Raw genomic sequence first — 23,636 nt, 5'->3', positions numbered from 1 at the left:
TCAAGGGCCATGCAGGACATTTAAAAGAAATGTCATACTTTCCGGAACGCTGCAGGGTAGCAACAATCCAAAAAATCTCAGACAGCTAACTGATGTCCCCGCTCTCTTTCTGACATAATCCAAGCATTCGCGCTGCTTCTTACATGAAAGAGAAATTGATTTGTGACATGACACAACAGTGCTTGTGTCCGATGTAGATATGTTATGATCACAAGGAAGCCAATTCAAAGACTATCTGTATGTATCATCTGTATGGTTCTGTTGATGGAGTAATCCTGTGTTTCTGTTTCTCTAATATTTCCTCTCCTAATACTACAAGTGCTATCATTTGGAGCAGCTAAAGAGGCTGTGATGTAGAAGCAGGCGTTGATCTTCTCCTGTGGAGGCAGTGTTTAGCCACAGTATCACGTCATAAAATGGCACATTCCAAAATTAGGTGTTTTCTGAGCTTGGTTTCAAAAAAAGCTGTTTTGAGTTTAAAGTTAAAAACTTTTTAATGATAGATATGTTTATTAACAAAACACACAACAGCTTATTGTTACAGAGAAGAGAAATAGAGCTTTAATACTCTTTGTAATCCAGCCAATGCAACCCCACCTAAAAAAAATCAAGAGCAGGAAGAAGCCTTGGGTGGAACAAACATCACATCCTCCCATTTTAAGTTATTTAAACCGACAAGAAACGGAACTTGCGACCACCCTTTTTCTCTCTTTGTCATTAGTCAGGTCAAATCACCTTAATTTATATAGTGCTTTACAGATTACAGATCCTGTCAAAACAGTTTTACAGAGTTAAACAGGAAAATAATGTTTCAATGATGTGAACAAAATACAGTTCTGTTGTAAACCAGCTCTAAAAAGAGGACAATAGTAAACAGTCAAATCCAGGTGACTGTGGTGATCTCGGAATAAGAATGAAACAGACAGACTAATATTAGCATAGATGCCATTCTTCTTACAATGTAACAAGTACATCGGTGTCATGGGAAGTATTCACGGTTCCGGTTGACCTAATTAATGCAGCCTAACTGTCCTTTAATGGATTTGAATGATAGAAACGTGATAGTGTTTTGTGTATATCAGATTATAAATATGGGTCTTTAATCTAGATTTAAACTAACAGTGTGTCTGCCTCCCAAACAGTGCTAGGAAGACTTTTCCAGAAATAGGAAAAGGATCTACTACTCAGAGTTGATTTTTATATTCTAGGTGTTATCAAATGGCCAGATTTTTGAGATTGCAGCAGACATGAAGGACTGTAATGAGATAAGACCTTTCAGGGCTTGTAAAGTAATCAGCGGGATTTTAAAATGTACAATGTTTAACAGGGAGGCAGTGCAGTACTGACAGAACTGGGCTAATATGATCATAATTCCTGGTTGTAGTGTTTGTAAAAAAATAACATATGAAAATATATTAATCTGTATGTAACCATATATAGACCTAAAACATATACTTACACATTCTTAAATTTATAATAAATGAAACATTATAGTATTATGACAAAACAGAAAAAATATAACGACACACCATAAATAAAAAAAATGGCTACAGTTGGTCCTCTATATAAGGTTGATATTGTTATAATAAAGGAAACATTATGGTATTAAGACAAAACAGCAACAATATTACGACATACCATCAATAAAAAATGGCTTCAAATGGTCCTCTATATGAGGCTGATATTCTTATACAGCAGGTTATATATGGTGGGTTAATAGTGTTTCTGTAGCAATGCTTATTCTAGCAATGTGAAGGTTATGAGTTTGGTAAATGTATACATGTGATGCAGTTTTTCAACTAAAGCAGTATATAACTTGAAGCAAAGCATGAAACTGGACCAAACAGGACCAATATTCAGAATACTCTTAGTTTTTGAGAGTTTGGACTTTTCAGTTTGCATACAGAAATTACTACCATGCATTTTTGTGGATGTGCTGTTCATTGTTGTGATCTGGGTCATCAATCCATTCTTACTCATCCTCTGTTGGGTCGCAGGGATGCTGGAGCCTATCCCAGCATCTCCCAGGGCATGGGCGGAGGAAACACTGGACGGATGACCAGTCCATCATAGGGGAAACTCTCACTCTCATTCTCCAATTCACTTATGAAAACCTCCACACAGACAGACCTTCTGTCTCATTTGCAACATGATCCCCTGATAATCCTCCATTACATGATCTGGGTCATGCGCCATCCAATTCATTTTAATGCTGCATCCCAATGACAGATAGATGAGTGGGTTGGTAAAACAGTGGGCTATGGCCAGTGCAGTAACTGCTGGAAGTCCATATTTCAACATATTTGGACCCAAGCTGTCATTTAGAGTGGCTTGAAGCATGGTCATGAAGATTTGAGGGCCACAGAACACAAAGTAGGCAATCTTTATAGCACAGATTATCCGTGCCTGTTTCTTACAGTCTTGACAGTTTCTATGAGCTGATGTCAAAGAGCTTAGAAATATTATCAAAGCTGGCACGAGAAGTCCGATGAGAAATCGCATGACAACAACAGCCTTCAGCCTTGTAATGCCATCTTGAGTTGTTTTTGTTTTATCCAAGTCATAATCATCAATGCACTGATCATTTCGGACCTCTCTGGACAACAGCGAAGGACATGCCAAGATTGCTGAAATGGTCCAGGAAAATGAAATGAGAATCATGTTACAATTCTTGCACTTTTTCATGCACTCGACTTTTGAAAAAGTAGAACTAATGCTCCAGAGACTCAGCATGACTGCCGTGGAGAACATACTGCCGTAGCTGATATAGGATGACAGCTTGCAGCTTGCACTTCCGTAATTCCATTTGAAGTTATAGTAAGCATATAGGAGCTGAAAAACAATAGATATACTGGAGACTAAGTGTGTTAAAGCCAACGCCATAATCCAAGTGGCAACCTTTGGAGAATCCTTTTTTTTCAGGCAGCTGATGACAATGACGATGAAGTTGAGGGTGACGCCAAGGATGAGGACAATAGAATATGTAATTAAGTAGGTCATCCTGATCTCTTGTTGGTACTGCTTGGTTGTATTTTCTGATACATTTTTTGTTGGTATGCTTTTAAGTTCTTCAATGATTGTATCATAGTCAACTTCTTCAGACATTTTGTAAAGCCTGAAACAAAAAGATATGAATTATTTTACTGTGAATAATACACAGCCCAGGAAGTGTTCATATGTCCATAATATGCATATATGTATATATATATGTGTGTGTGTGTGTGTGTGTGTGTGTGTGTGTGTGTGTGTGTGTGTGTGTGTGTGTGTGTGTGCGCGCGTGCATGTGTGTGTATACAGTGGTGGCCAAAATTATTAGAACACTAGAATTTTACATGCTAAAAAATGGTTTAAGTCAGTTATTTCTATCTTGTGTCATTAGGAAATATGTTTACATGTCCAAACATTCATTTTCCCATTAATTGTAATAATCCAGTGAGAGTTTTGTTTGCACAAGTAGTCTAACAGCAGCCAGTGCTCCACTCAGAGATCTGATCTCACCTTCATCCAGTCTGTCTGGAATGACATGAAGAAACAGAACAAACTGAGAAAGACTAAATCCAGAAGGCAACGTCTCCAGGATACTTCAAGAGACCTACATTTTTCTGTATTGACACACTACAACAAAAGATAAAAATAACTGACTTAAAAGTATGGCAGATGGTTATTATAGTTTTGAATGTTGCAATCTGGCCACCACTGTATATCTGTATATGTATAAATATAGGCTATATATACAGAGCTGGGTAGATTACTTACAAATTGTAATCCGTTACTGATTTTAAATTACATGACAAAAATTGTAGTTAATAATGTAATCCTTACACATTGTAGTTAATATAATCAGATTAGTTTTAGATTACTTTTGACCTAACTCGCTAATCGCATTGATTTAAATAGAATAATCTTTTACCATATTGACATAAAAATACAAAAAGAAAGAAAATATATTCCATTCATAAAAATAAATAAATAAATCATTTTAAAATGATAAAAAAAATAAAAAGAAATAAAACTCTTCCTAATAAAATTAATTATTCTATTTTTTACCTGCATGTCATGTGACCATTAACCAACATCAGAGAACCCTAAACATGGAAATGTGATACTTAATAAATAAATATTTATTTTAAAATCTCAGGGGTACTTTAAGTAAATATATTAGATGAAAGATGTTCAGATAACCAAAAAAAATAAATAAATTGGGAATGCCTGCATTATGTAAATAAGAAAAACTGTGAAATTGTGCATTTTAATGTGTTTGAAAGACAAATGCCTTCCAAAGACACTGAAAAAGATGGTTAAATAACCTACTGAGTGATAATTCAGATAAATATTGCGTTCATCAGTGGTTGATGCGATGTTGAAACACTTGAAATGATTTTTGTAAATCTAGTGGTCAAATGCTGTATAACCACCTGACCTATGACTGGTGTTTATGTGAACGCCCACAAAACTGGAAGACTTTCTGAGTGAATATAAGCGGTAGGATATTTGAGAAAGGAACATTTAAAAGATGAAAAAGATGAATTAGGAGAATTGATAAATTATGAATAATTTAATGCTATTGTGTGAATAATATGTAATCAGGTAATCCATAAAAAAGTAACTGTAGTCTGATTACGAGTATTTTAAAATATAATTTAATCTAATTCCAAGTACTTATTTTTTGGAATCTGATTACGTAATCCAGATTACTACCCAGTTACTACCCAGCTCTGTACAAATATATATACTCATCACGAATGTTCCCTCTAAGATGCGCGCGTGCGCGGCCACGCAGAAGTAATACTATGCCGCGCACAGGACGCGCAAAAATGAGTTGGGAAAGCCATTTGATTGAATTCTCGTCATTTTCATTGAAAGAGAATGATTATGTGCGCCAAATCAGTCGCTGTATAAATCGAATACTTTAATGGTTGCGGATGAAATAGCTCAACACTGTAGCAAATGCAATGAGGTGAAATAAAACGTCATCGTTTTAATCAAAAGTGGCTTGGTTAAGTGATGGAAATAGCGGATGATATATGATAAAACGGCAACAAAACTGTGCAAAATCTACTGTTTCGATAACAATATAAGAATTAAAATGTTCACGTTTTTTAGAAAATATTTTATATATATATATATATATATATATATATATATATATATATATGAATTGGAGATCACGATTTTCTCACAATTCTGAAGAAAAAAATATTATAGTGGTTCTGACAAAATGTTCATTGCTTAAGTTTTTTTAAAAATATATTTTCATTTGAACAAAATTAACATTTAAAAAATAAATCAATGGAGTCATTGTCAGTGGTAGCGCATTGCGTTAGCAGCGCAAAAGGTTGTGGGTTCGATTCCCAGGGAACACAGATTAGGTGAAAAAAATGCACTGTAAGTCGCTTTGGATAAAAGCGTCTGCTAAATGCATAAATGTAAATACGTTTTTAAAACGGGCAGTTTACGCCACCTGGTGGAAGAGGATAAGCGTTACAATACATACAAGTGTTAAGATACTTTCGTTTTGATCGCTACTGTAGAGAAGTGTTTTACCCAAACTGTAAACTTTTATCCCAGTACTTGTTGCTGTAACACAGAAATAATGATGTGTGGTTGAAAAGACTTGCTCTTTCTGGATCAGCAGCAGCGTGAATGATGCATTAACATGGCAGAGACAAAACGTGCTTCTCATGCTCCACTGACACTCGCGATGTGAAAGTCATAATAGACATGTTGGGGGGGTGTTTGAATAAGCCGTTTTAGGTAGGCGTGGTTGACTCTTATAACTTTTATAAATAATATCTCTTTGGATTTGAGGCTTTAGTCTTTGCATCTTTACAGATCTTCTTTATGCAAGAAGAACTATATCGGCATGGAAATAACAGCAGCATTGAATCTGACACAGCTGCTAAACACAAACAACAGGAAAACGGCCAGACACTAACGATATCGTTACCCCTAACTTTAGCCTATTCTTGCCTTGCTGGTGTGAGGGTGTGCCTACTACGGGAGGACTTGATGGGAGAGGGCGGCCGAGCAGGATGGTAAGGGTGCAATCCAAATTTGCAGGAGTTTCCTCCTGCTGTTCCTCAGAGCATTTATTGCTGAATTTAAAATAAAATAATCTGCTTTGTTTTGTTTTACGTTTTCATATCAGCAAAACTGTTCTGTGTCTGTCTTGAATGAATGACGTCCGCCAACGTCATTCATTTCATTGGATCACTTGCTGGTGGGGTAGAAGCTGGCTGATTGGCTGAGAAGATTTCGCTCAAAAGCTTTCCTGGGCTGGTTATTGGATGAACCGCTATGGGAAATGAAAATCACTCACTACTCATAGGCTGGGCCAAAATGGGTCTTAAATGTCTTTTTTTCCAAGAGACAAATAACCACCACGCTTAGGGAAGAAATGACAGACTGTAAAAATATTTTCTCAGGTAGTGTAAAAATGTGGTTACGAAGTTACATATCCCTCAAAGCAAATATAATCAGCACACTCATATAACAGACTTACAAACTTCTGGTGTGCAATGTACTGTCTGAAATCTGACACCTATTTGTCAGGTGATCGAACCTTTATGCCCAATAGCGAAATGTTGCTCGCAATAAAAATACAAGTATAGGGTACATTGCTCCATCAACACTTAATTACTATAAATCCCACCCCTTCCTGACACCCTGAATACACATCATTATACCTATTAAAAGGCCTTAGTGCAGACAAAAAGCTTTTACAGAATGAACATTATAAACTTTTTTTAGGAAATACGCGCTGTGGGATGATTATTCAAATTTCTTTTTTATCCAAAGAAACATAACCCCAAAGCTTACAGGAAGAAATTGACAGACAGAATGTTTATTTTTGAGTGTCTCTTTGTCATAGTCTAATACCTCAAAGAAGTAAACATACTTCTACAAAGAAGACTTCTTATCTACAGTCATGACATTGCAATCTGACACTATTGTCTGTGGTAACCTTTAATGATCAATGCAAACATTAGATCCTTTAATATTAACTACAAACTTTGGTGACTGATTAATTTAGTTAATTAATTAATTTTACTATTAAGCAATGAAGAAATTACTCTCCAAAACAAACAAAGCAATTAGGTCTACCAGGCATTAGGGTGCAAAAGTTAGAGTACAAAAAACAGCAACATCTGCCGAAAAACACTGGCATTGAAAAAAAAAAAAATTCTTATTTTTGCACACATGTGTACTTAAATCTGCATCATGTCTTGCAGGGGACAACAAGATCTTAAATTTTCGACAAAATCCCTCTAATGTAGTTCAATGCTTGGCTTCCTGCATACGTGGTCCAAAATGTTCTTCCCTTAGGCAGGCATACGAAGCAGAGTGAAGGAAAAAAACAGAAAAACGTGTGTCTATCTGTGAGAACGGTATAAGATGTGAAAGTTAAAAGCTTTTCTGAAGCACATGTTTGTTTTCGTCCAGCTGCAATTTGAGCTGCGGAACATTTATTCTGGAATTTATTCCCAGAATTTAAGCAGTCCAGTTCCTATCAGAATAATGTTGTACACAACCAGGGGCGGTACATGGAGGCGAGGGGTGGCAACCGACTACCAGATTGGGGTGACTTGTTTTTAATACATTCCTCACTGCATCTGGCAGTGGCGGACCCTGGCATGGGCAATAACAAGAGGCTACCTAGGGCGACTTTCCTTCTCTCTATATACCGTACTTAGAAGCGAATACTTATACTTCTATATACTTTTTTAGGTGGTTTCTATAGAGTTATCTTAATGACAAATATCGAGAATGCAGTTGTGTTGTGCGACTCTCAAGAGGATTTTTTTCTTGGAGAACAAAAATCTTCTGTTGAATTGGCTCTGCTCTCACTCTGAGATTGCTAGTGCGCATACTCAGACTTTGTCATAGCATTTACTGAAGACCAGAAGGGGCGTTTTTTAATTCAGGTGAAGAGTTATGTATCCCATTAAATAGAAAACAAGCTGATTATAGTCAGCCTTCTTGTATTTATTTTATTATTTAATAGGTACTTATCTGAGTTAAGTGCTTATCAGGGTGATTCTGAAGCCAGAATGAGCCCTTAGCACGAAGTATGTCCACACACTTCATACTATGTATTTTTCTAAATGCCAGGTATGCATCTTACTATTTAGATTAATCGTTTGAAATCTTTTACTGATTTGATATCTTTGAATTGCCTATTTAACTGGCATAATAATTCTATTCTGTTTTACTCTGTAATTATTGACTCTCGCTTGTATCCTTGTTACCGCATTTCCTGTGTCAGGTTAGTAACAGGCTGAACGAAACTTCAAATGAAATGGAGCGTAGGGGCACACCAACTGTATCTTTAGAGATCCGGCTAACACTTGGTATTAGTTCAAGTGTACTTAGATTGGTAAGGGCTTATAGGGAATTTCAGTTTAGGTCACCTGGATGCTGTTCGACCAACCTAAATAGGGGGGACCCTAACCTCTGTTTATTGCATTATTACTCTAGCTAAGTGTACATGGGGAAACCATGGCATGACCATACCAAAAACTACTATCAGGGAAAGTAATGTTGGCTGGCTTATATCTATAGTAGTGGTCATGACATCTGAGTAGAAAAAGTACAATAATATTAAAGAATAAATAGATAATCAATGTGGTCAGAATAATAATAATTAGAAAATGGTCTAGCACCAATTAATATGACAATCTAAATTAGAGGTCATATTAAAATGGAGTCAGATTAGAATTGAATTTAAATTGAATAACTTTGCACGCTGAAAAGTCCGAACTCGCAAGAAACCTTCAGCCACATCTGGATACCTCCATTGGACCCATTTGTGGACTTAAAATTGCATTCACATAAAGTTCTGTTATGACCAATAACTCTCTCTACACTGCGCAATCAATATATTATTTACATTGTGTATACACTCTAAAAAGGGCACTTTGGGCATCAAGGGAAAAAGGGGACTTACACCTGTAAGTAGCTAAATGCGGTTGTCAATCTCAAAAACTGACAGTGTGAAACGTAGCCTCAAAGCGGAGTGGAACACAGACGAGGAGGGATAATTTGAGAAGCACCCAAGGTGTCTGAACGTGAGGGATCATCCTGGATTTATTATTGTTATCATTCAAAAAATGAATAAATTCAGAACAGTATATTTTAAATAGAATTCTATTTTAAATAAGACAGAAAATTTTTTCTACAACAGCAATAGTGTTTACAATAGCAAAACCACCATACCCTGTAAACTAAATAATAATAGTATTAATATAATTCAATTTCTAATTTCAGAGTTATTAAGAGGTGCAAAGAAAAAAACTGGTCCAAATTTATATTGTGTCCCCTAACAGTGTTGGGCAAGTTACTCTGAAAATGTAATCAAATTACTGATTACTGATTATGTCTGTCAAAAGTAATCACATTACTGTTCTGATTACTTTATTGCAAAAGTAATTAGTAATTAGTTACATTACTAGTTACATTACTTTTTTTCTCCATTAAATTTATGAAATCCCAGCATTCATGCTCCCGATAAATATTTGTTATTAAAGCAACAACATTCACAGAACAACCGTTAACTAAAGCAAGCGGCTGGCTGCGTGTTATAATCTCTAGTTATAACACAATAAATATATGCATAATGAATCTTTCATAATTTTTACAATTCATGTGTTATAATGAGAGGATTTCGTGAGCAATCAAATTTCAGCACTGCATTCCTCACTGTTGCAAACACGTGTATAGCCTAAATAGAAACTCTGCACGTGCACCTGTTAATCGTTTATATTTTATATTAGTTAATGTTGCTTTTTGTGCAATAGATGAATAACAATTTATTTGTTTTAGATATTTATCTTTAAATATTTCTATTTTGCGGGAGTCCCGTAAATCATTTTATTCTCCCGACAAGTCTTGTCCCGCGCCACACTCTGTTGCGTCGGGTCTTGCGGGAGCAGGTTTCTAATCTACTGGCACTTGACTCAGCAGTGTGTGTGCTAAACATCCTTTTTTACAGTCTCTAGATTATTAAAACCCTGCATTCTGTCAGCAATGTAATGCGGCAGTAACGTATAGAGACCCTCGGCAACTGTACTCCTAATTACTATTTTGAAGAATCTAACGCTGTTAGATTGCGGGCTCGTTACTAAAAAAGTTATCAAATTCCAGTAATACGTGTCCGAAGTATCATGTATTACTGCCCAAACAAGGGTCCCTAATACCTGCTGTACTTAACCTGTAAACTACATGGTACATAGTACTCGTAACTACAGTGTAAGTACACATTGGTACTAGTATCTACAGCTGTTATATTTCTGTAACTACACACATGATAAAAACAACCTACAGGATGGTTTGTGTAAGTCCAAATGTGTAACAGGATATTGGTGACAACACTTTTTTTCACATTCATGTATAAGAGTACTTGGAACCATGTTTGATCTAGGCGTGTGTGTAGATAGGTACTATGTTTAGTGGTGGGAAATGGGATCCAGGGGGGGGAGGATGTGTGTAGGGATAATGTAAGTCGGGAGGAGTTTGATCTCGAGTTGGAGTTGGTGCACCACTGTATAATACCAGTGTACTAACATGGTAACTCCTCAGGAACTGTCCACTTAACTATAAAGGGTAACATTCCTGGACACCAACCACAATTATATGTAAGGCCTAAAACTTTACTGGCGCTGCTGTTGTAACATCACAGTATTATATGATCAATCGATATATATAGTGTTACATTTATTTACCAAAAAGTGCTGTTAGTTCTGTTACACATTTGTACTTTCATTACCCAAAAGTGTTTTTACCAATGACATGTCTGTTACACATTTGTACTTACACATACCAGTCCAGTGGGCTGTTACATATTGCGTGAGTTAGTTACACAAAACATTAGAGCTGTAGATACTATGTACCTGGTTTACATACTACGTAATAACTAGTTACTATGTAAAGTACACACGGGTATTAGGGGACACAATAATAAAGTGGGACCAAAAAATTCTTTAACTTTTAAACTTAAAATGGTCTCTTTTCTGTTCTGTTAATTCTTTTTTAAAAACTGTGTCACTGCAGGAAGCAGATATTTTTCAAAAACATGTCTCAGCAAGGCAGCAAGGAGCCCCGCCCTATTTAAAGCTGTGTTCATGTGCCCCTTTTATACTTTGAGCACCTGCCCCTCCACTCCAAAGGTCTCACTGCACGGCCCAGAGACAAAACCAGCATGTATATTTCTTTTCATTTTTTGCGACCAACATTTCTTTTGAGGCTATTCCGCAACCACCCTATTCCCTCCTATTATAATTGGATTTATGCATGGCTGATGGGGCCATCACCGTGCACCAGCATCACATTACTGTCTATTTCATTTTTAAAAAAAAAAAATTATTTTTTTATTATTATTATTAATTATTCTTAGTAATTAGTAAAGTAGTTCTTAGTAAATGTTCTTATTAAATTAAGATTAAGATCTTACTCGATTAAATGTTCTGCGCCTTTTCTTTCTCCTCTTCCTTTTGTTTTGTTCCATCCTTTTTGGTCTAAAAAAAAAAGATTCACCAACCTCCTCCCCATACGAAGCAACACGCATTTGGTGAGAGACAGAGCCTGAAAGCGTTGTCTAGATTGCACCGGAAAGATTCCCACGCTGCCCAAGTAAATCTCACTCCACATGCAAATAAAAATGCCCCCAGTGCTGCGCAGATAGAATCTCATGGTATTTTGATTTCATATGGGCAGAGGCAAATTCCAGGATTTTCAATTTAGGGGGGGATAGCGATGCCCATGTCATATGCCATTTGGTCTTCGCAGCCCGTTGCATTAAGTCGAACACGTTGTAGCCTACTGAAGACCTGTTGCAACCTCTAATATTATGTTAATAAAGAAAATAGTATATGTTAATAAGAAAATTACAAGCTGCAATATTTAAAGTGGAAAAAATGGACAAATAAAAAAGGAATTTAAATTATCTGAAACAAAACACAGTTCATTTGCTTCTCAAGGCGGCATAAAATCACACACCCCTCTCACTCTCTTTAAAACTCTATGGGCAGTCTGCTGGAGCAAGTAAACACATGTTAGGTTTCATATTGGGTTTGATGAAAAACTGACATTGAAAAGTTCATTTGAATAAAAATAAGGACCAAAAGTAAAAAGGTCAATCAACTTTATGTTTATCAAGGGGAAAGGAATGGGAAGCAAGGGAAGTATCTCTGCTAAATTCTGGGCCCTCATGACGATCTGTTTTTGCGGTATAGCTTTGTCAGCAGCATAATTCTCAAATGCTCAAACTCAAGAAAATTAGATGTTTTACAAGCTCACGCCCATTGAGAATCTGCAGTGGATCATTTCAAAACATCTCCGGTATCATGATGTGGGCGGAAAAATGGGAGAAAATGCCTTTTAAGGATAAGTAGAGTTAGTTCACGATGACTTACTGGGTTAATCCTAGTATTTTTGTTTTTATTTTATAATCTAGTATAAAATGAGTTCACATACTGTCAAAACGTGTATTGACAGAAATGCGGGGAACATTAAGCGAAACTAATTTTACAAGTTTTGGTGGTAATGCGAAGGCAAGAAATAGGATTGCATCAATATAGCACAGTATACAGGATAATACAGTCTTCAGTTTCTTCTATCCTCCTTGGTTATTACCTTTGCCACATGTTGACCTCATATACAGCAGGAATTGAACAGACAGTTCTAAAGAATTTCCAGTCAGTATATAATGTAAGTCCAGAATATTTGAAAGGAGAAACAGTACCCAGAGATCAGTTTGGTTTTATCACAGTGGATCCAAAGATCCTGAAACAGGATAGGCGGTGTAGCACTCATCTATATATCCAATGAGTGATTTTGATATTAAGAAAAGAGTAACCAATATGCAACATTATTGGCAAATGATTACGGCCACATGCATTTATTTTATTTTATTTATTTTTATTATATGATCTTTTTATATTATTGCCTGCCCCATGTACCAAAGTTGATCATTTAGAGTTTGACAATTCAATAATATATCTATAATAAATAATGAATCGATTGATCTTGACCATGGCAGCGCTATACTGTACAAATCGGCTCACGTTGGCGCTTCAGTCAAACGGTATTCAAACAGAGAGAGCAAGTATTAGTATAAATAATGCGCGGGAATCGATGAAGGAGAGGAAGTGGTCAGCGAAATTTTTTTTTTTTTTAGCCAAATTACTGTGCAGGTCAGTTTATCTCTAAATAGACCAGCTGTAGTTTTGTCTTTGTAACTAAGTTAAATATTAAACTGCTAGCAAATATTTAGTCTCGCGTGGCTGAAGGTCTGGAATCCATAGCAGCTTTCATTGGCCAAGGAGGGCCGATGATTAGTCTTTTTGTCTGAAATGTCAAATAACCAGTCACAGTTCGTTTCATTCAGCATCACGTTTCGGGGTGTGGAAATGTCACCACAATAACATTCTCTCAGTAAAGAGAAAATGAATAAAGATTGAGTGAGGACAGAGTGTTTATGTTCCCAAAACACAAACCAGGGTCACAAAAATGAGCCACATGCCAATTGTGCCAAATGCAAGTAAAATGTTTGGACAGACCGCTATGGCAGGCAAGTTTTTTTTGATGAATTTCATTGTGTGCTGTCAGTAAAGTTCTTTACAGTAGTGTTTGTATTGCAGGAGAGAAATGGGTGCAAAAATGGAGAAGAAGTTCACAAAGTAGGTTCGGAGTGGGCCTAATCATTCATTCTGTCAATCATCATTTTACGAGCCTATATAAAATGAAAGTAAAAGTGAAAAGTGAAAGTGACGTAACATACAGCCAAGTATGGTAACCCATACTCAGAATTCGTGCTCTGCATTTAACCCATTCAAAGTGCACACACAGCAGTGAACACACACACACACACCGTGAACACACACCCAGAGCAGTGGGCAGCCACTGCAAAGCAATATTTATTTATTTATTTTTTAATTAAACGCCATTTTGTGAAGACTGGATGAATAATAATTCATAAATAAAATTATCCACATGATGATGACCTTTTACCTGACGATCTCAAAGGGGACAGGGCCTCGAACCCAGGTCTCCGGGATGGGAGGTGGACACACTATCAAGGCGGCTAAATGACTGCAGCCACTAGCTCGTCTCTTGAGATCAGGGAAGTGAGGTTTACCTGCACAGCACCTACTCGCTGGCCTCCGTTACACTCACCCACCTAAACCTCACTCCCATCCGGTTCACGGCACCAATGTTGCCCCTCTCTCCCGGGTCCTCACCGCCACACCTCGTACTCACTCTGAGTGGGCCTCGAACCCGGGTCTCCAGGATGGGAGGCGGACACACTAACAAGGAGGCTAAATGACTGCAGCCACTAGCGTCAGTCGCTAGTGCGTCTGTGTGTGTGTGTGTGTGTGTGTTTGTGTGTGTGTGTGTGTAGTGTGGTGTGTGTGTGTGTGTGTGTGTGTGTGTGTGTGTGTGTGTGTGTGTGTGGTGTGTGTGTGTGTGTGTGTGTGTGTGTGGTGTGTTGTGTGTGTCTGTGTGTGTCTGTGTGTGTGTTGGGTTTGTGTGTGTGTCTGTGTGTGTGTTGTGGTGTGTGTGTGTGTGTGTGTGTGTGTGTGTGTGTACATGTGTCTCGGTGTGTTCCAAATGGGATATATCACCCTCCGAAGGGCAGTTCGGAGTGAAAACAATTATGGCCGCCATATTGAAGGGTCGTTTCAAACTGAAGTGCTCAAAACTGGCCACTTCAAAGGGCCCTTTGGAATGAAGGATTTCAAAGGGTACAACTGATGGACACTTTTAGCTCCCATGATCCTTTGCATGATGCATGTGGAACACGCAACACTATTGTAAATTATTTATTTGACACACATACTTATTTACATTTCAAATTTGCACATGTAATGCCTGTACATACATAATTGTCTATAGTATACTGTATATATTGCTTTTTTTGTACATTGTCTATTTTGTCTATTTTTATATTATTAATTTTTTTTATTATCTGTGTCCTGTCTTGTCAGTGTCATTCTGTTGCACTGTGAAGCTTCTGTCACTAAAAAAAACCTAGTATGTGTAAACATAGCTGGCAATAAAGCTCATTCTGATTCTGATTCTTTTGATGACGGCGCCTCTGTATGGGCACGTGATGATGACGCAGAAGGGCACTTCAAGAAACAGTTGTTTGGGTCCCCTACACCCTTCAAGCCTTCGAAGCTCTCACTCCGTGGGTAAACCCTTTGAAGGGATTAGGGCATAGGGATGAGCCCCTCCCGAATGCAACGCAGGGACCGCATCAGGGCTGATGAGCTGATCAGTGTAGCTGTGACTCATCAGCTCTGGTACTTAATACCTGTGCAATCCGTTCCTGTGTTGTCATAATTTGGTGTTCCTGCTGTGTTCCCGGTTGAGTTAGAGTCTTGCTGGTTCTTTAAAAATTCCTTTAAAAATAAAGATTTATTAATATTTATTATTATTAGTAGTAGTAGTAGTAGCATTGTTGTTACACTTAGTCTTAAGACTGCTAAATAGTGATATATTTTTCACAGTTTCTTCATGTGAAACTAAACTTTTATTTTGATGGGTTGCCGTGAGGAACCGTGTATGTGATATGATGGTAGTTTTGTCAGATTAAATGGTAAAATGCTAATGAAGTGACTCTCAGGGCAGCTGGTTTTCATGTATTCATAGCATCATAGTGAAATGACAGAGGCTTAAAACACAGTGAGCGTCATCCGCACTTGTGAAAACAAAACATTGTGTTGATCCATCCGCCATTCATTCATTGCGGAAATTATGGCGCCTTTACGCGTGATATCAAATGCTTCCGGAGATTTTAGTATTACTATAGAATTTTACTTGAGCATTGCAAATCGTGCATATTGCCTTATTGCCTTGGTTCTTGTCAACCGTATCTCTGCTATGATAAGCACTGAATGAATGACAAGCTTTCCTGAGAATCAATATCGAATCGACGGCATTTAAAAAAAATTATTAATCGAAAAATCAAATTTTTTTTTTCCCCAGCCCTACTGCTAGCCTAAAGTGACTGTTATCTGCACATGCTTCATTTTGACTCTTGTCATCTCCATTACTTGGACTATTCTAAATAAATTGTTATATTTCACATTCGCTACTAAATCCTCCTTTGTGTTCATGACAGCGTACACTTCATGAATCATGGATGTACAGTAGAATACGCAGGGGACATGTCCCCCCACTTTTAATAAAACGTAAATTCATCTCACACACACTTTTTTTTTCAGGCAAGTTTTTGTGTACGTAGAGGCTTTCAATGGCATGTGTGAATAATCTAGATTTAAATTCAAAGAGACAAGATAATCTATGCATGACCTGACCTGACGTTTTTATTCTTATCCAAAATGAGGCGATAGATATTATGGAACACTAAACACTCTCATGCAGTGTTTCATTTATACTCGAAAGCCAGAGGGTGCTTTTCAACCTCTCAGAAAGTCCAAAAATGGTCTCATAGAAGTAATAACTTATGATGTGCCAGGAAATCCCTAATATGGACAAAGGCATCCAGCTATCATTGTAGCTAAACTAAAAGAAAAAAAAAAAAACAGAAACGTTTAGACTGGTGAAACATGAAGAAAATAACACACGATTGCGACAATATATGGTTTATGTGTGTTTTTCAAGTTATCTCCAGGTAATAAAAAGCATGTGAATATTGCAGTGCTAATTGACATAGCATTTATTACAGTAGGCTATAGAAACTATAAAATATATCTTCTGCTTTATTCTGTGATAAAAATGGAAAAGGTGTTTGTAGAATATAAACAAATCATAAAATTGTAATTAGGAAAGTATAGGAAAAAATATTATAGAATACAAATTATTGGCTATTGTTCAGCAGTGTGTAATTATAGTGTATAAATAACCAGTTGTGTAATTATATTGAGCATTGAGCATGTTATTTCAATCAGAACGGTGTAAAATTATCATAATTTTTTTTTCATGTGTAATATGATCTTTATTTAAAGGGGTCATTCGATGCTGCTAAAAATAACATTATTTTGTGTATTTGGTGTTATGAAATGTGTTTATGTGGATAAAGGTAAAAAAAAACACATTATTTTCCACATACTGTACATTATTGTTTCTCCTCTATGCCCCGCCTTCTGAAACGCGTTGATTTTTAAAAGGCTCATCGGTCTGAAAAGTGAGGTATGCTGTGATTCAGTGCGCAGTGCCAGCTATCCAGTGCGTTGTGATTGGCCGAATGCCTCAAGTGTGTGACGGAAATGTTATGCCTCTTAACATATTGTGAGCGAAGAGACATAAACATAAAACCCATTATAAACATGATATAAACATGATTTCTAGTCTTGTCTTCTTTTGGAAGGCAAAAACAAAGTAGTTTCGCTTTCTCAATCGCTTTCTTTAATAAGTTATTTAAACTTATTAAAGATCCAAAAGTGATTCAGACAAGAGTAGTCAGTGATATTCTCTGCTTTGTCTTTTGTTATTTACTTAGATGGTACTTTTTTGTTTGTTTGTTTTTTTTCTTGTACGTTTTTGTTTGTTTGTTTATTTGCTGATACATTTTTTTGGTTATGTTTCTGCTGGGATTCCACAGATCTGGTCTTCACTCGTATAGATTTGGAAAAGACTGACCTGGCCTTTTTCGTGATCCTGTCACATTGATCAGCTGCGAGCGCTCTCCATTCCTTTCCATATCCTCCTCGACATCTGATACAGTGAGTCTCCACTCTCTTTATCATTTTGTGGTGTCAATCTTCTATATGGTTGGGCAGCCTTCCCTTCTGTGGATTGTGTGGATAGTGGATTCGATATGGTTCTGGCTAACGTAGTTAATAAGCTTTTGTTTTTTTGTGTGGGCCATTTTTTTTTTTTTTTGTGTAAGTGTGTAAATTTTTGGATTTTGTTCTTTGGTCTTTTTGTGCTGTTTTTGGCTGACGTTAATAAAGTGACTTCTCCCGAGATGGCTTTGCAATTTTCTTCTGCTCAACTTAGAACTTTAAAAGGATCTCTCTGCTTGGCTCCAGACACTTATAAATGGTGTGAACAACTTGGAATTTTACATCGACCCCGCTACATACACCGTTCACGGAAGAACTTCGGATTTATCACTGCATGTCTTCAATTAGTATTCCGGTTATCTGTACCAACACCCGGGCTTTTAGAAAAACACACAACAGGAAAACTGTGTAATCAACTTTGGAAACTTAAAGACCATTACGCTTTGATCGTGTCCTTGGAAACTGCAATATTTCATCTTCAGATATGCAATGTGTGCTACTGAACACTCACTCTTTAACTGATAAAGCATCTGTTGCTAAATTACATTATCATTGACGCAAATCTGGACATGATTGACGGAAACCTGGCAGGTGCCCAGTGACTTTTTCAATTTAAACACCACCTGGGTACATCTATTTCTCTCAACCTCGTCTCCATCGTAGAGGTGGAGGGTTGGATGTAGTTTGTCGTGAGAGTGTCAAAATATCTAAGACTGAGTTCCATGAAGTTGCATCTTTTGAATATCTTGTATTGAAAATGACTGGCAAAACATCAATCAAATTATTATCGACCTCCAAAATTTCATTCAGATTTTTTTCTCTGAGATTAGTGAGTTTACTTACTATTATCTGTGCTAGTCAATCATCTGTAATTTTTCTTGGTGGATTTGTAATATATATGAAAACACTGTACAATGCAGTGAATTGATGTCTGTTCTGGACTTTTCAGTCTAACTCAACATGTAACTTTTGCTACTCACCTGGCTTATATAATATTCTTGATTTAGTGGAACTGATTTTTGCTTTTTCAGATCACAAACTACTAAACTTCAGTTTTAGTTTTCAATTTTTTACATTGCCTGTCAAAAAATGCTTACTTAAGTCAAATCTGTTCTGTGGATCCATCTGCTTTTTGCTGGGATTCGACAAGGGTTTTTTTCTACCCTGTCAATTGCAGATTCTATCCAACTGTACATCAGAAATATGCAGCACTTACAATAATACCATTTGCCAAATACCTGAGCAACATGCTCCTGTTAAAAACTAGACTGTTTCCGTCTGCACATGTTTCACCTTGGTTCTAATCCGGAAATTCGAAAAGCAATGAAAGCTATGGGACATTGCTTGGAAAGACTGTACAGAACAAACAGGACTCACTGTGCACTCACTGGCTTTGAAAGAACATTTGCTTAATTACATACTGCCCTCAATGCTGCAAGATCCTCATATGTCTCTTCTACTATCAAGAATTCCATATGCAGGCCCAAATCTCTGTTGCTATGGTCAACAAACTCACTAACCCTCCACAACATGTTATTTCTGGCTCTGAGGTGCTTGTTAATAACTTTTCTCATTACTTTTCATACAAATTGAAGTCTATCACTGAATCCATTTCCAAAGACACCCCTCATACAACTGACTCAAATGTTCACTTAATGTCAACTGACTTGGCTCACTCAACATACTCTCTTTCTGCTTTTACTCTCACTACTTCTGCTGCCATAAGTGATCTAATTGTGAAGTCAAATTCTACATCCTGCCAGATTGATCATTCACCTACTGTTTTGATTAAGATGCATGTTCCTGAGGTTGAACCTTTCATAACACATATTATTAACTGTAGTATAGCATCTGCCATTGTTCCAGCACAATTAAAAATGGCTGCGGTGACCCCCATACTTAAAAAAAATGGTTCTTGACCATCTAGATATGAACAATTATACAATCTAGATTTTAAAATTTTTAATTATTATTTTTGATTATTTTGTGGGTTGTGGGTTGAGATTTTAATTATTTGTTAATGGATTTTTTTTGCGGTTTTCATCACAATGGGACCGTTGGTTTAGTCCAGGATTTTGTTCATCACATTTACAGTTTTGCACTGAAACGGCTCTTCATCCTGGTGGTGCCCAACTCAATACTATTCAAGAATTAAACCCCCTCGATTTAACTTTTAAGCACTTATTCGTTCACTAACGGAGAGCCCCGACATGACATCGATTAGAAGTCTAAAATTGTGTGCACAGATTTATTCAATCAAGGGAACGTGCAATGAGCAATCGTGTTTACTAATTTCGTGATTTATTAGTGTGCACATTTAGCAAATCGGGGGAATCGCGTGCAATTAGGTAAATCGGCGCGTACACAATTTATTTATTTTTTCTTGCATGTCATGTGCGGGGCTCCGTAATATATTTAAAAAAAAAAATAAAAAAATCTAACTAGCTTTCTAATCTTTTTGTATTCTATTTTTCATTTATCATACAATTAACAAAAGCAAAAAATACCTCTTACATTAGCTTGCTCTATTCTTTTTCTATTCTTTCTGTTTTCTTTTTATTTATTATATTATTTAAAAGCCCTTGCTACGTGTACTGCATTAAGCTAACTGAGAATTGGTATAGCACTTGTGTATATCTTTGCTCTTTTGCTTATTTTGATTGCTTCCATTGTCCTCACTTGTTAGTCGCTTTGGATAAAAGCGTCTGCTAAATGACTAAATGTAAATGTAAATGAAATACTCATCTCTCGCCTTTCTGATATCGGTATCACTGGTTCAGCGCTTTCCTGGATCATTTCCTACATCAGTGATAGAAAATATTATATCACCATACAATGGTAAAAATCTGCCACTTCTCCAGTTTCACAGAGTGTTCCTCAAGGTTCAGTTCTTGGTCCACTTCTGTTTATCATTTATATATATATCCTTGGTGACATCATACACATGCATGGACTTCAAATTCATTGCTATGCTGATGAGATTCAAATTTACCTAACCACCAGCGTCATTACTGCCTGACTCACTTAAGACCCTGATATACTTCAAACGAAGTTCATTTTCGTTCTTCGTTTGGGGGCAAAAAGAAGTTTGAAAAGGCTGAGCGACAGTATACATGGTAACGGTGTTTTCGAACATTCCGACACCCAAGCACTGCTGGAGGCGGGGTGTAGATTAATGTAAACATGCGTCGTGACGCTCGCGCGTATCCCCTAAACACAACAACTATGAAATGAAGAAGTGTTGGCAATCTAGGTGTGAGACGGGCACCAATAGTCAGAATATTATAGACAAAAGAAAAATGATTACCAGCAGTTCAGAGTCAAGTTTCATGTTTGCAATACAAAAGAACCATTCTATTTCCATAATCAGTCCTTGGGAAATGTGAATGTCTCATAGTCTGAAAACTTTAGCATGATGTGGCAAAAAATATTGGAGTCAGTTTGTTACTTTATTTTATTAGTGTTCATTTATTTTTTAAAACTGGATATATTGTTATACCTTTTTATATTTTATGTGGTGTCATGATTTACTTTTGATTTTCCTTTCATTCTTTTCATGGCTTTAGAAAACTTGTCTCTGATGTTTCTCTGTGTCGCTTTTTGGATAACTCTGGGTCGCCGACACCAAGTTTTGTTGCAATTTCTTTCTAGGAATTAAATGCTTTCTCTGAATCTTTAAAGTATGTCCGCAAGCAATCGTACAGCTGCGAATATATCTGTGCCAGCTCAGCTATTTGACACATTGTATTTATGTTGGTAGTGATAGGAGATGTTGTTCTCTTGCCTGACCTCCACTGAATGAGATACGAACCCGGGAGGGAACAAAATCGCACGTCAAAGAAGGTGGAGTTTCAGAACACACCCACCGATTGCGTAACTGCCACAGACCAATGGAAGCTCAAAGGTGCTTAGGAGCCAAACGAACTCTCCCAGAAAGGTTGCTTTGGTTAGCTGTTTCAAAACTGCCGTAAACGAACTCAAAACGAACTTCATTTCGGTCTGATTTTGTTCGAAATGACGTCATATCAGTTTGTTCTTCGATTTAGTTTGAAATATATTGAAGCCTTTACTGCATGCATAGTCTCATAAACATGAGATTCATATGAATCTTATATGAGTTCAACACATTCAAAGAACCTTGCCCAAACCATTTATTTTTCCTAGACTTCCATATTGCAAGTTTTCAGTAGAGTCAACATATTTTTCTTACTTGCTGAATATTTTGGACCATAAATAAAGGTTTCAAAAGAGAACGCTTCACCAATTCCAGCAAACTATTGAAATAAAAGTGTAAAAAGATCATTTAAATGAGAACACTGTACAAATAAATGAAAAACTGTTTCAACTTCTGAGCAGAAAAGGCAACCCACCCCTAAAGATGGAAAAAAGATTCACCACGTGTCTGTTCGTGGCTATGGCCGCATGTACAATCCTCCATTGGAGGTCACCCGTTCGTTTGTCATTTGGTCAGTTTATATGGGGACTGCCAACAGCCGCTAGGGGTAGAATTAGTTCCTAAGAACTCGGTCCACTTTGTTGCTGGAACTCCTCTCAAAAAGATGACCATTAGATGCCTTTACACAGGAAATATAAAGGGGTTTCTCTTTTACTTTCATCAAACTCCATCTAACTGAGGGGGTTTTAATCACAAAAGACAATTTTCATCATCTTCCCACTCCCCCATTGCAGTTGTTACCTTTAATGAGGGAAACACATAAGGAACTCCCTTCCTCCACTGATCAATTTTTTGTATCATTTAAGAATGTTTTATAGGTAGTCCGCATCAAAGACTGATAAATCTCAGAAATAGCTTTCTTTAGCAGTCGCAATGATCTCACCCCAGTCCTTTCACTCAAATCTTCTATCTTAATGCTCAAGTTTCAGCTTTATGCATCCAGTATCAATTACACATCAACGCAGACTTTGGGCAGTCATCAGTCCCTTGATTGTAGCAAGGAGTTTAAAAAAGACTGGTTCTTCAATAGCCACAGACCAGCAGGTTCAGGCTGATGAAAGCGAAATAATGAATACTTTTCCATGCTTCCCTAGTTTGACTTAGCAAAATGAAATAAAGATCCACCCGATTATCATCTTGGAGCTGCATTAGGAACAGATGTTTGTCCATCCCCATACCTCCTACCCTCCTAAGAAGTGCAAAAGTGGTTTCCATCCAGGATGCATAGTGTTGTACAACAATCTCTGAACTGTCTGAAAAACAGAAAGTCATTATTTTGGATTTTATATCCACCAATCCTTGGCCTCCTTCTTGAACAGGAAGGAACAAAGCAGCAGAGCGAATCCAGTGTTGTCCAGTCCAGAAAAAACTCACAAGCTTCCTTTGAATTTCTTCTGGAAGTCCCACAGGTGGTTGTAACACCACTAGCTTGTGCCAAAGAGTAGAAGCAACCAAATTATTGGTCACCAATATTTTTCCCCTAGATGACAGCTGAGGAAGCAAACATTTTCCATCTAGACGAACTTTGTGCACACCTTTCTCTACTGTACCCTCCCAGTTATATTTTTGGAAATTGTCTGAACCAAAAAAAATCCCCCCAACAATTTTATTCCTTCTCTGCCCCACCTAAGGTCCCATGGCAATTGTGGGATACTTTCAAGGTGCCCCTGCCCAACCCAAAATGCTTCACTTTCATTCCAGTTTACTTTAGCTGATGAAGCTTTCTCATAACAATAAAGAACTTCAAACAATCTCTTAATATCATCTTTATGATTAACAAAAACTGTAATATCATCAGCATAGGCAGACAGACATATTTTTGAGACAAAAGAATGACCAGAACCAAAGCAGTGGTTCAATTGCAAAACTGTACAGCTGACCAGATAAAGGACAGCCTTTGCCTAATTCCATCTTAATATAGGAAAAGGTCG

General features: G+C 37.0%; 1 protein-coding gene across 1 annotated transcript; it reads right to left on the bottom strand.

Moving 5' to 3' along the window:
* Positions 1–700: 700 nt before the first annotated feature.
* Positions 701–3,183, bottom strand: LOC109066185 (chemokine-like receptor 1). The gene has a single exon (XM_042753900.1). The coding sequence runs from the start codon at positions 3,103–3,105 to the stop codon at positions 2,101–2,103; it is 1,005 nt and encodes a 334-aa protein (XP_042609834.1). The 5' UTR covers positions 3,106–3,183; the 3' UTR covers positions 701–2,100.
* Positions 3,184–23,636: the final 20,453 nt, after the last annotated feature.

The sequence above is a fragment of the Cyprinus carpio genome, chromosome A5 (assembly GCF_018340385.1).
Source record: "Cyprinus carpio isolate SPL01 chromosome A5, ASM1834038v1, whole genome shotgun sequence".
NCBI lineage: Eukaryota > Metazoa > Chordata > Actinopteri > Cypriniformes > Cyprinidae > Cyprinus > Cyprinus carpio.
The sequence above is the reverse complement of the archived record's forward strand: the minus strand, read 5'-3'. Positions and strand labels throughout refer to the sequence as shown.